Raw genomic sequence first — 14,097 nt, forward strand, 5'->3', positions numbered from 1 at the left:
GAATCCTGGAGTGGAAAGGCGGCTGCGCAGGAAATCCAGTACTTGCCGTTCTTGTTTGGGAGTTGGGTTGAAGCAGGGTTAGTGGGCAGCCAGTATGAAGGAGGAGATAGCCTTGCAGTGACCCGGGGGCCAGAAAGGACTCCTTCTTTCTCTGCAGCATCCCCCTCGACCCCTCCTTCTCCCACCGATGACCTGGACTTGGGAGGGTCCAAGTAGCAGTACAGAGGTAAGGGTGACACCTCTGGCAGCGGCCAGAGAAGAGACACTTACCAGGCAGCGTTAAGTGCCAGTGCCCTCACCCCAGGGTACGCTGGGGAAACTGCGTGGCCTGGAGCTGCTGCCCCAGCTGCCCCCGTGTGCCTGCCCAGAGGGCTTGCTAGAAGTGATGCTTCTGGAATGGGGCCCCAGGGGCTGGCAGTCCCTGACCTCAAAGGTGAAAGGGTAGGCATGCTCGCCCAGCTTCTTGATGAGGCGCTCCTGCAGCCGGGTCAGGGGCTTCTTGTCCTCGGGGGCCGGCGGGAAAGACTGCACGTTGGCCACAAACAGGTCCTTGCGAAAGGTCAGGCCCAGGACATCCAGGTCCTCCCGGCCGTAGCGGAAGGCGCAGGTCAGCGTCACATAGACTGTGGGAGCAAGGGGGTGCTGAGGAGGGGCCAGGAAGGGTAGCAAACATGCCCCCCACCCAGAGTGCCAGCTGCAGCCCGGGAACTGGCTCCCCTGCCAGTCTCTCGGAGGCACACATCTGTCCCAGAGCTCCTGCAGGGAGGGCGGTGCTGCCCTTGGGACAAGGGTGTCAGGTGCCTGGCCTGGGGAGGAGGTGAGGGCTGACTGCTGGATGGGTTCGTTCCTTCTCCACCCCCACTGCAGTCCAGGGCGTGTGTGCAGAGGGCCTGACAGGGTCAATAGGGGCCTGGAAGAAGCACGCTGGGGAAGATTAGAGGGTGGGGAAACCAGTGCTAGGTGGTGTCTGGAAGACCCAGTGTCTTGTTCCACCCAACCCCCACCTCCCATCTTCCTGCTGACCTTAGACAAACCCTTGAATGCCTCAGGAATGAGTCTTCTCTTCTGTACAATAAGACCCTACCTCCTGCTCCGTTTGCATCCCCCAGCCTTGCAACAGTCACGATGGGTTGATGTAAAAGGGCTCAGACATGAAAAGGGTCTCCCAAAGTGGGTACAGGCAGGGCTGCCCCAGGGGGCCGGAGCACCTGCTCTGATGCTGACTGGAGCCGTCACGGGAAGAACCAGTGGGGAGGGGCAGGGATGGGCTTGTTGCCTCTCTTAGTGCCAGTGTTCTGCCAGAGAGTCAGAAAGGCCCCAGGCTGGAGGTCAGGCTGGGGGCAGGGGCCACAGCTCACCTCTCCTCTCCTTGAGATACTCCGGATCCACAAGAACCACTCCATCTGGAGGAAGGACAGGGAATGAGCAGACAGGACCTCAAACTCCTGAGCCCCAAAAAGTGAAGTGAAGTCGCTCAGTCGTGTCCGACTCTCTGTGGTCCCAAGGACTGTAGCCCCCAGGCTCCTCCATCCATGGGATTCTCCAGGCAAGAATACTGGAGTGCGTTGCCATTTCCTTCTCCAGGGCATCTTCCTGACCCAGGGATCGAACCCAGGTCTCCCGCACTATAGGCAGATGCTTTGCCGTCTGAGTCGCCAGGGAAGTCTGAGCCCCAAACACCATGTTAAATTCAAACCCAACCATTTGTCTGTTCACAAGCATCACGAGGGCTTCCCCAGTGGCACAGTGGTGAAGAATCTGCCTGCCAAGGCAGGAGACACGGGTTAGATCCCTAATCCGGGAAGACCCCACATGCTACAGAGCTGCTAAGCCTGTGTGCCACAGCTACTGAGCCTACGCTCCAGAGCCTGGGAGCCGCAACTACTGCGCCCTCACACTGGACATACTAAAGCCCGAGGGCCCCAGAGCCCGTGCTCTGCAACAAGAACACCACCACCACGAGAAGTCTGAGCATCGCAGCTGCAGAGTGGCCCAAACTCCCTGCAGCTAGAGAAAAGGCCAAACAGCAACAAAGACCCAGCACAGCCAAAAATAAATAAAATCATTATAAACAAAACAAAAGCATCATGAGAGAAATGGGAAGGCCAGCAGCCAGTGAATGTTACCACCATGCCCCTCCACCCACTGACCCAGGCTGGCCTGACAAACCCAGCTCACGACTATAGGCAGGTTATTTAACTCCTCTTTCTTCATCTGTTAGTCAGAATAAGAAGATGAGTTCAAAACCCCAGTATCAGGTATACTGTGGAATTCAGAAGTTTTGAATTATAGAAAGGCCATGTGGTCCCTCTTCTGTATCTTCTCTAATGCCTTCTGCCAGCTCTGGGGCAGCATTCCTTGTCTAGCCCATTAAAACCTCTGCAGGGAAACTATTTGCACCAAGAGGTTAAGTAAGGCATCAGTCACCTCCCATCAGTTCAGGCCAGGCTGCCACTAACTGAATTCTGTGTCAAACTCATGAACAATTTGGTGCTCTCAGGGCTTCTGGATTCGGGATTTGCAGACCTGCAGTACCCACCTCATAGGGCTCCTGCGAGGACTAAATGAATTAATACGTTTAAAGTATTAGCCGGTACCTGGCACATGTGACCATGGAGAATGTCCCAAGGCCTGACCTTGAGAGTACAGAGTCCAGTTGAAGACAAAGGATGCTCTCTCTGCTCAATGATGTAAGGGAGAAGTTTTTCTCACTGTGGGTCATTTGATCCACTTGGTATGACGCCCCAGGACTCACTGGGATCTCCAGGGTCTAGCACAGGGCCTGGCATGAAGTAGGTGCTCTGTGAACACTGGCTGAATGGTGCTCAGGGTGCCTACGTGTACTAGGGGAGCCAGATCCCTCCTGCCCTTCTCCCCAGCCCCCGCGATGCCCAGCCCCCGTGACCCCGTTACTATTCTTAAAGGCTAATGGGTGTGAACAGCCCTGGCCTCAGACAGCCCATAGGAAACTGCCTTGGCCACAGGGGGGCAGGCCACAGGTGAACACGGGGATGTTTGCTCCCTGCCTCCAAATTCATGGGGGAGATAGAAATGGCAGAGAGGCTGGTGAGCTTCAGAGAGCACCCGACAGGCTGGGAGGAAAAGTAGGGCTGTCTGGCTCCAGGCCAGGAAGGGAAGGACTCAGAGTAGAGCTGGACACTGCAGCCCACAGCCTGCAGAGCGACCCCAGGGACTTGCCAGGCCTCCCGCCCCAAGGTCACAAAGACCTTCCTCCTAGCGAGCTGACACCTGGCTCTCTGCTCCATCTGCTCCCACCTGGGCTCTGGAACCACACGTCTGCCCTGCCCTCCTGGCCCCAGGACAGCTCCCAGGCCACATTCCCTGTGAATTTTTCCCCCAAGCAACACATCCCACTTTCTTCATCTGGACTTAGCCTCCTGTGGTTTCCAGGGCCCAGCCTCCCAACCTGTCACCTTCTTTGGTCTCACCTGGGTTTGTTCATGTCCCTCTTCAATCATTTAACCTCTCTGGGTCTCACTGTCCACATCTGTAAATTAGGGTTAATCCTAGGCCTCCCTCCCTCAAACAAATTGTAGGAAGAGACAACGAGATTGAGGTTCTTTAAGGAAAGCTACAGTTCTTAGAATCCTAACCGGAGGTGATTTTGCCCCCCAAAGGGATATCTGGCAATGTCTGAAAACATTTCTGATTGCCATACTGGGATGGGGGGCCTCCCAGTGTCTGATGGTAGAGGCCAGGAATGCTGCCAAGCATCTTTCAACACATGGGATGGCCCTGCCAGCAAATGATCCAATCCAAAACCTCAGGAGTGCTGAGGCTGAGAGAAGCCCTGAAGTGGAAAAAGTCCTTGGAAGGTGCCTTCAGCCACAGCCCAGCCTCCTGGTAAGAACCCCATTCAGTGAAGACAGCCTCCATTTCACAAGCCCCTAGGTTTTCTTTCCATCTCCCCACCCTTTGCCATCAGAAGGGAGCAGAACAAAGTATCTGTGGAGCCAGACTGCCCAGGTTTGAATCCAGGCTCCTCAATCTACTAGCTCTGGGACCTGGAGGAAGTCACTTAACCTCTCTGTGCTTGGGATGGTAATAATAGTAGTTCCCCCAGTGTTGGGTACGCAGTTAAGCCTCACGCTAAGTGGCGGCTGTGGTCATCAACATCCTCATCGTCCTTATCGTCAGGATGCTTGCCCCACTTCCTACCTCTGTCCTTCCCACAACGTCCTTTCACAGGCCCCTCAGCAGAAGAGGAAAACAGCTGCTTGGTTATTCTTTGCTGACTAGAGCCAAAAGCTACACATATCCTATTCTTGGCACCAGGCCCCTCTGGAGACCTGCAGGATATTCCTGGGCCACTTCAATCTGCCCTTTTCTGGGAGGGGTCAGGCCACCGCTCCCCGCCCCCCGGCCTCTAGGGACTCACCCACGGGCTCCACGAGGTCGATGTGGTCCACAAAGTCCCGCTTTCCCAGATAGACGGTGAGCTGGGGAAGAAAGGCACAGAAGGTGTTAGCAGCTGTGGGCCCCTGCCCTGGAGGAGACCCTGGAAGCTGCCCCTGAACTCCCTGGACCCAACCCTAACCCTATTATCGAAATCCTAACTGGACGTGGACCTGATCCCCAGTCCTAATACTAGGAATAACAAGGCCTTGTATAAATTTTAAAGCACCTGTTTATCCCAAAACCCTGCAAAGAAGTTCTTGCTCCCATTTTGCAGATGAGGACACTGAGGCCTGCGGGGACCTTCACACCAAGCACCACTGAGTGTGGAGTGGCAGCAGCAAAGGTGCTTGCTGAGCGGGAGTGCTGGGCGCATCCCTGAGAGGAGGGGGGACCCCGAGCAGGGCCAGTGGCACCGGGAGGTGAGGGGGCTCTGAACACTGAGCTCTGAGTGTTCCCCGCCTCTGCGCAGTCTGCAGGGATCCACTCAAACAAGGACTTGTTCTCCAAGGCTGTGAGCCTGTGCCCTGCTGGTTGCCAGCCTTCAGGGGAGAACCCCAGAGCTAGAATCCAGAGCGTCATTCCAGATGGTCTGTGCTCCTCCACGATGCCTCCATGCTGACAACTGACCCTCCATGGGATTTCTGTCTCCACAGCCACACCTGACAGGATTATGCACCAGCTCCTTGACTATCTACTGCCTGGAGCTCCCACAGCTGGGACCTTTCTCCCCACCGTAGCCAGACTGGTCACCCTAAAACGCAAATCTAACCATGGAAGTCTGGTCTGAAAACACTCTGATGGCTCCTCAGTGTCCAGAAGCAAGATGACAAACACATTGCATTCCAAATGTCAACTCTGATTGATTGGTAGGGGCTGCCTGGGGCCCTGGGTTGAGAAGAACCCAAGATGGAATATCACCTCAACGTGAAAAGGTGGCCAGTGATTGGTGATGTCTGCTGTGGGCACAGAAGGGGGATGTGAGCACACACAATGATGTCATCTGCCAGCCTGGGCCAGGAGTCCAATCTTCTGAGCCCAACTCCAAGGCTCCAGGACCCAGCTCGGCCAGCCCCCCACCTCAGCTCCTGCTCCCTCTGCTCCTGCTTGGCACCCAGATGCCCTGTGATTTATCTTCACACCTCACATGCTCTTTTCCTCCCTACCTTGCCTGGGAGTGCATCTCTCCTCAGGAAAACCATCCCTGACCACCCAGGCTGGGTCTGCAGCCCCCAGGCACCCCTCTATCACACACTCGCACTTTATATTGATCAGTTTTTCTATGTCTGCCTTCCCCATCTGGCTGTGCCTTATTTTTATCTCAGTACACCCTACTCCAACCCCCACAGGCTCAGCCTAGACCTGACATGGAATGATGTCAGTCATACCCATTTGCTGACCTGCGAGGAAATCAGGATAGGGCCTGGGACTGTGTTAAGAAAGAGAGTGGGGTGGGCCTGGGAGCTGCCCCAGATAATAGGGCTCAGTAGAGGCTCCAGGGGCCGCTCATGCCAAAGGACTAGGTTTCCCTGAGGCCCTTGGCACTGGCTCTAATTATTGCACTCACAAGGCAAGACAGCCTCTCTGGGATAGGCTGTGTTTCCCCATACCAGAGCAGGGGCGCCCTAAAGTCCAGGGGGGTTAAGCGGCCCCCCTCAGTTTGCTGAGAGCGTCCCTGTCACTGTACCTGAGGGAGGACAGGGCTGTGTCTCCTCCTCAGACAGGATGTGCCAGTCTTTCACGGCAGTAAAGATGCCCAAAAGAGAAGGAGAGTTTGGGGACAGAGAGGAGCCGGGGTGGGGCTGCCACAGACTCACCTTTCCATTGGGGCTTGCCTTCTTGAACACCCTGGGGAGAGAAAGAGTGGGAAGGTCAGGTTAGCATATTCCGCCCTGGGGGAAGGTGCCTGCAGGGCATCTCTCAGCAGAACCAGAACAAGGGGCCTGGAGTGACTTGCAGGCTCCATACAAGCGCTGAGAGCCGGAACAGTGCCCAGCACCATCGGGTCTCCCCATCTCCACCACTCTGAGACACCGCGCCTGCCTTCATAGCTCCCCTGGGCGCCCTTGACAGCTCCCTTGGTCTATTCCTCACCCAGCAGGTGGAGGGAGTCTTCGAAGACAGGTCAGACCACCCCAGCTCACACAGAGGCACAGCCTTGTGTGTCTGCCCGCCTCCTTTACCTCTCAGCATCACCTCTCCCACGCCCCTCCCGTCCCCTCCAGCCACAAGCCTGCTTGCCTTTCCTCCAACACAGCAAGGCACTCCTTGCCTCAGCAGTCAGTCCCTTTTCCCTGGGACCCTCTCCCTGCATAGATCTGCCTGGATCTGCTGGCCCAGCCCCGCACCTTATGTGATGAAGCTTCACCCTGCGCCTGCCCAGGAGTGCCAGAGCTCTCACTGTACTTGCCCTTCTCCCACAGCACTCACCGCTCCCTAACCCACTGCACAGCTGACTCTGGGGTTACAGGTACCCCTGTCTATTAGCTCCACGAGGGCAGGGGTCTTTGTCTCTCGTCCTCTGTTGCGTCCCAAGCCCCTAGACTGGCACACCTGGTAGGTATTCGATACACCTGTGTTCATGAATGGCAGGAAGCCAGCAGCCAGTAAATATTAGTTGAGAATATGAATGAATGAATTAGGGGAGGAAGCAACTGAAGCATGAAGCCAGGAAGGGAGGGGATGTGCCTGGGATGGCACAGCAGAGCACAGGACTCGGAGTCAGGCAGAGGTGGTCCCCTGCAGCTCCTCCTGGTCTCTCCCTGAGCCTGGTCTGGGAGTCCCTCACCTGTCCCCCATCATCCAGCCCCAGAACTGCTCTGAGGAATGTTGAGAGGGGAGAGAATAAAGGCAGAGACAGAGGGTGTTAGAGGAGGGCAGGGAGGGAAGGAGGGAGAGGAAAGGGATGCTGGCCCTGGAGGTGTGACAGTAAAAGATGGGATGAGAGATCATAAAACAAACAAACAAGAGAGGAAGAGAGAGAGCAGACACAGAGCCGCAAGGCAGCCACTAAGAGGGGCAGGAGGTCTAGCAGGCCTCCAGGGCAAGGCGGGGTGAGGCCCCAAGTGTCAGCAAGTCCTCCCAGGAGGAGACTGAGGTGGTGGCTCTGTGCTGCCTCCAGAGCACTGCCCCCCATCACTCCCAGCCCTTACTTCCGGGGCCCAAGGGGCCACTGATGGGTCTGAGCTTGGCTTGCAAATAGGAGCCTAGCATATCCCTCCCCCACTTCCCCTAGGAGTTCTGGGTTTTCTCCTCCTCGTAAATATTTATCATTGTTTGGAGTGTGAAGATGCCACAGTCAGCTGGGGCATAATAACTACCAAAGTGAGAAAAAAATACAGATGACACGATTCGAACCAACAACTCCCAAACTAAGGCTGGACCTGCAGAGGAGACCAGGGAAGTGACATGCCACCGAAATCCCTGCTGCTTCCAGAAGCCTCAGTCCATCCCCTCGGGAGCCCCGGGTCAGAGGGAAAGGAGAGGCCACAAACGCCTGAGGCCACAAAGAACTGAGTCAGGAGAAGCCATCCCAGTGACCCCTGAGAGGGACTAGGGGCACCTGGTGACAAGAGGCCGGGGCGGGGCGGGGGGGGGGCAGGCAGGGGGCAGCTAGGAGGAGTGATAGAGAAAGAGGGAAGGAAGGCGGGTAAGAAGAAAGCAAGAAGGAATTAACACTTAAAAGAAGAAGCAACTAGCATTAGTTGAGTGCCCAATTAATTACTTCTCATTACAGCACTGTGAAATGAGCATTATAATTCTCATTTTATGGATGATACACTTAAGGCTCAGAGAGATGTAGGAATTTTCCCAGAAGCACACAGCAAGCAAAGGGCTAATAAGTCAGGATTCAGACCCAGTTCTGCCTGGCTGCCTTCTGACAGTATACAAGGAGATAGGTAATTTTATGTTCAACCCCGCTGCTTTCCTAAAGCAGGTGTTTTCATCAGCATCAAGAATAACAGAAAAGAGAGGAATTGAGGACAGGAGGAGGGGGACGCAATGAAAGAGTGAGTAAGGGGCAAGGAGGCGAGTGAAGGTGACGAGGGGCAGGAAGCCCGGCCGGCCCAGCACTGGGGGGCGTCCCACTGCTCGGTCCCAGGCCACACTCTCTGGGAGCAGGATGCTGATGGCTTTCTCAGGCAACAAAAGCAGCCGCTGCCCATGCCCTCTAGGCTTGTACACCCTTGTCATGGTCATTTCTCTGAGTATTTTCCCCAGAACACTGCTGTGGATCCTTCCACAATCCCATTTCAGAGATGAGAAAACCAAGGCTCAAAGAGGTGAATGACGGCTGCTTGTCTCCAAAGCCTGTGTCCTTTCCACTCTGTCCCACAGCCAAACCATCCCTGAAACAACTCCACTGGCTTCCTGAACCCAACACTGTCAGAGAAAAAGGCCCGTGTAGGGGTGCTTCCAGCTCACCAGGACCCCACCTGTGCAGCACCTCACAGATGGCTTCTGCCTGTCCACTTGGAAGAACAAACACAAACATGCAAGACTGAAGCCAAAGGCAAACTTGGGACTGTGGGATGCCTGGGTTTGGTTCATCCCCAAGTCCCATCAGTGCCCCACAAGCCTGATCCTCAGGGCCAAAGCTGGGTCTTGTACAAGAAATGCCAGCAGCGTTCTAGCTGAGTAAGACTCCCTGGAGACAAGGAATAGAAACCCACCACGCAGAACTCAAGAAAAGGAGACAGTAAAGAAAAAAATCTCACGGGAAGGATATGCAGGCAGGACGCACGGGGGCTGGAGCCAGGAACGGGGAAGCCATCCACCCCTCAGGCAGCGGCTCTCTGTCTCCACCTTTCCCCCTGGAGACGCATGTTCTCCTGCTTGCGCTGCTCTCCTTGCGGCTGCTCCATTGTCTCTGTGGACCAACTCTCTCTGCTTACTCAGGGCTTTTCTGCCCCTCCATCATTTTGGCTTCCATGTGGCTCTCACTCTGACCCTGTTTCTACTCTGCCTCTGATCTGCTTCCCACTGTTAACTGGCTGAATGGCCCAATTCCAAATTCCCAAGAGAGGAATTTGATTGGTCAGTTTTGGTCACGTGTCCCATGCCTGGGCCAATCAGCTAGGTGAAGGGTGTGTCATGTAGCTCATCAGGCATGGTCAGAGTAGGGTCGGTAGGGCAATGTGTTTCAAACCATGGGCCACAATCCATTTGTTGACACTGAAATCAACTTATAGAACTGTCACTAGCACTTTTGCTGTTGTTGAATGAAATAGAAGATATAACAATAAGGTGCAGATGGCAAGTAGTAGATATTATTGTATTTACCAATATTCCATCCCTTCTAAGGCTGGGCATATGTGTGGATCAAATTTCTCCAGTCTTGTGAAGTTAGATATGCCCATACAGCTTGCTCTGGCCAACGAAATAGGAACAGAAATGCCATATGTCACTTCCAGCCAGAAGTATTTAAGGGCTGGTGCATGATGACCCCATGCTGTTTATATTCATTTTCTATGGAAGCTACAATAAATGATCACAAACTTAGTGGCCTACAACCGCATAAACTTAGTATCTTACAGTGTTAAGTTCAGAAGTTCACTAGGTTAAAATCATGGGGCTTCCCAGGTAGCTCAGGGGTTAAAAAAAAAAAAAAAAAATCTGCCTGCCAATGCAGGAAATGCAGGAGATGGTGATTTGACTCCTGGGTGGGGAAGATCCCCTGGAGGAGGAAATGGCAACCCCCACCCCCCCACCAGTATTCCTCTATGACTGAGCAACTGAGCATGCACGCACAGGTTAAAATCAAGGTGTTGGCAGGGCTGCATTCCTTTCCAGAAGCTCTAGGAGTAAATGTGTTTTCTTGCCCTTTCCACCATCATTCCATGTCTCAAGGCCTCTTCCTCCATCTTCAAAGCCAGCAACACCAGGTTAGGTTCTTATCACATTGCATCACTTTGACCTCCTCTTCTGCCTCCCTCTTCCACATTTAGAGACCCACTGCATGAATACATGCAGCTCCCTACTTTAAGATCCACTGATTTTAGGAAACTCAATTCCATCTGCACCTATAATTCCCCTTTGCCAAATGATATAACATATTCAAAGGTTCCAAGGATTAGGATGTAAACATTGTTGGCGGGGTGGGGGGTGGGGGGGTTCTTCTGCCTACCATGGCCTCTTTCCTCTGTCATTGAAACCAGCAATGATCTGGATGGGGAAGCCTTCAGAGACTAAATTCCAGGGCTCTCCTGCTAAATGACAGACAGCATGAGAGAAACTTCTTGAGCCACTAAGGTTTGGGGGTTATTTGTAACTACAGCAGACCAGCTTCTCCTAATTTTTTAAAAATTTAAGTATCATTTAGTAAAATTTCTGTTTCAGGTGAACTGAGTTACAATGTAAAATGAATATCATGGTACAAATTTTTAAATGTTTAAAAAGCATGCCTAAAACAAACATGCTCTATCAGTGTCTGTGCAGCCTGTTAGATCCTATTTTCTGATTCTGCTGCTTTTCTGTGAGCTACCAGTCCTCCCAAATATCTACTTGTGCCTGTAGGGAGAAGCCTGCATCATGAGGGACCCAGAACAAAGTAACTTCCTGGATAGATTACCCAACATTCAAGAGTTTATCATTTTGTACAGTACAGCTAAACAATGGGATATTGCATAGCACTGAAATTATGCTTGCATCTTTCATAACACGGGGAAATGCTTATGATAGAATATTAGGCAGAAATCAGCAATCAAAACAATATGTTTGGCATGAGCTCAAATTTATACTCAATAAATATCCAAAAGAAAGAAGGAGAAGGCTGGAGGTTGTTAAGATGGCAACACTCCTCAAACATATCTATGAATTCAATGCAATACCTATAAAAATTCCAGCTGGATTTTTTGCATTAATTGACAGGCTGATCCTAAAATTCATATGGAAATATAATAGTGAAGACAATCTTTTTTAAATATAATTTTTATTGTAATTATTTGCTTGAGTGTCTCTGTCTCACTTTGCCCTCTTTTTTCGTTTGTTTTGTTCTGGTGACTTCTTGAGGCATTGTGGATCTTAGTTCCCTGACCAAGGATCCAACCCATGTCCCCCGCAGCGGAAGAGCAGAATCCTAACCAGGGAAGTCCCAAGACAATCTTGGGGGAAAAAAAAAACACAACAAAGTTGGAAGACTCAGACTTCCAAATTCAAAATTTACTACAAAGATACAGTAACCAAGACTGTGTGATCTTGGCATAAAGATAGACATAGAAATCAATGGAACAAAATTGAGAGTCCAGAATTAAGCCCATATATTTACGATCAATTGATTTTTAACAAGGGAACAAAGAGAAGACAAAGGAGATAAAATAGTCTTTTCAATAAATGATTCTTGGACAACTGGATATCCATATGCAAAAAAATAAACTCCCCAACCTCACACCAGTTCTGTCCCTGAATGGGGAACTAAGATCTCACATGATGTGAGGCCCAGCAAAAGAAAGAAAGAGAGAAAAGGGAAAAGCTATAAAACCCTTAGAAGAACGCATATATATAAATCTACATGACCTTGGATAAGGCAATGGTTTCTTAGACATGACATCAAAAGCACAGGCAACTAAAAAAAAAGTAGATAATTGAACTTTATCAAGATTAAAAATTTTGGAGTTTCAAAGGTCACTATCAAGAAAGTGAAAAAACAATCCACAGAATGGAGCAAGTATTTTCCAATCATGTATCTAGTAAGAGTCTAGTATCCAGGATATATAAAGATCCTATTATGATTCAACAACAAACAGGCGAATACCTTGATTAAAATCAAGCAATGAGTTTGAACAGTCATTTCTTCAAAGAAGGTATACAAGTGGCCAGTAAGCACATAAAAAGATGATTAGTTACTGGGGAAATGCAAATTGAAGCCACAACAAGGGTATTCCCTGGTGGTCCAGTGGTTAGGATTCTGCGTTTCCACTGTCAAGGACCCCAGTTCGATCCCTGGTCAGGGAACTCAGATCCCACAAGCTATGAAGCGTGGCCAAACAAACAAAAAAGCCACAATGAGATATTTCACACCCAGTAGGAGACCTATAATAATAATTTTAAAAAAAAAGGACAATAAGCCTGTGTTATCAAGGATGTGGAGAAACAGGAACCCTCACACTTTGCTGGTGGTTAGCAAAGGGGTGCAGTCACTGTGGCAAACAGTCTGGCAGTTCCGCTCAACAACACTGAGCTAACATATGACCCAGCAATTCCATTCCTAGGTAGAGACTCAAGAGAACTGAAAATGATGTCCACACACACAAAAATGTTCATAGTGGCATTATGCATAACAGTCATATGCCACCAACTGCTGAATGTGTTTTTTATCTGTGGGATATATATTCAATGGAATATTATTCAACCATAAAACAGAAGGGATGAAGCACTGATTCATCCCTACAACATGGATGAACCTTGAAAGGATCAACATTATATTTTGTGAAAGAAGCCAGACACAGAAAGCCATACGTTGTTTGATCCCATTTATTTGAAATGTCCAGAACGGGCAACTACACAGAGACAGAAAGCAGTTTGGTGGTTGCCAGAGGCTGGTGGGAGGTGGGATGGGAAGTGATTGCCAATGGGTAGGAGTTTCTTTTTGGGGTGCTGAAAACTCTGGAATTAGTGGTGATGGTTATACAACCTTGTGAAAATACTAAAAACCACTAAAACCGCAAATACTATGGTATGTAAGTTATATCTCAGTTTTAAAAACAAACCCAATAAATGAGTATAAGGAAAGGAAATATGCCCAAATGTTAACAGGGGTTAAAGGATATTCCATCCGTCCACCCACTCACTCCTTTATATCCCTTATTTTCCCATGTTGTACAGTGAGCACCAATTACTTCATAAAGATGCACGGCTTCCCTAACAAGATATGTCTCCAGTCTTAATGAAAAAATATCGCAAGTGAAGTAGAGAAAATATGGATCCTATCATTCTGAATGGATGTTAGAATCTCTGATATTGCAACTTTACAATCCATGTCTCTGCGATTCCTCAGACCCTTCCCCAGACCTGCTGTGTCAGCTGTTACAACTGTGCACCGTGCCTTCTCCTCAGTGTTCTCCTTCTCCAGGAAGCCTTCTCTGACTTCCCTAAATTGGGATTAGATGTACCCTGACTCCCACACCCGGTGCGTCCCATCACAGCATTTACACACTGTAAAAGTCTGTTTACTCGCCCTGTGCTTCCCTTACAACTGGATCCCTGGGGGCACAGCATGATGCCTGGGCCACAGGAAGTGCTCAGTAAATAAATACAGGTGGAATGTTGTCCAATGAATGCCCTAAGAGGGAATTAGTCACGAATGAGGATGAATGAAGTTTCAAAAGATGGTGGTAAGGATCCTTGGCCCAGGGTGAGTGGACTCCACAGATTTCTCCTATCTATGCTTCTCTTTGGCTGTCAGGATCAACAGGCACTGGGTTTAGAAAATACTTCACAGGGGCAGGGTCTCAGCCAGCATCAGGGTGAGCCAGGAAGATAACTGATACACCCAAGTGGGCCTCTGCTCAGCTCTGACCAATGACTCTTCCATTTATCATTCCCGTATCCAGTAAACATTCACACACTCCTACCACTGCCAGGCTCTGCAGGCACCAAGATGAATAATTCATGGTCACTGCTGACAAAAAACTGTGGTATAGCCAAGTGAGACAAACCCATCAACCACAACGGCCACCATGC

The 14,097-nt window shown here is 50.8% G+C and overlaps 1 protein-coding gene across 3 annotated transcripts in view; it reads right to left on the reverse strand.

Annotated features, from left to right (window-relative positions):
* ARRB1 (arrestin beta 1) overlaps window positions 1-14,097 on the reverse strand; it is a 71,512-nt gene that overhangs the window by 14,827 nt on the left and 42,588 nt on the right. For all 3 annotated transcript variants that reach the window (XM_068989343.1, XM_068989342.1, XM_068989344.1), the window contains exons 2-5: window positions 6,234-6,264; window positions 4,400-4,460; window positions 1,359-1,403; window positions 427-623 (exon numbers count right to left, since the gene is read on the reverse strand). In XM_068989343.1, the coding sequence (XP_068845444.1) occupies window positions 427-623; window positions 1,359-1,403; window positions 4,400-4,460; window positions 6,234-6,264 (334 nt within the window). The remainder of the gene's footprint in view (window positions 1-426; window positions 624-1,358; window positions 1,404-4,399; window positions 4,461-6,233; window positions 6,265-14,097) is intronic.

The sequence above is a fragment of the Capricornis sumatraensis genome, chromosome 16, assembly GCF_032405125.1.
Source record: "Capricornis sumatraensis isolate serow.1 chromosome 16, serow.2, whole genome shotgun sequence".
Classification (NCBI taxonomy): Eukaryota; Metazoa; Chordata; class Mammalia; order Artiodactyla; family Bovidae; genus Capricornis; species Capricornis sumatraensis.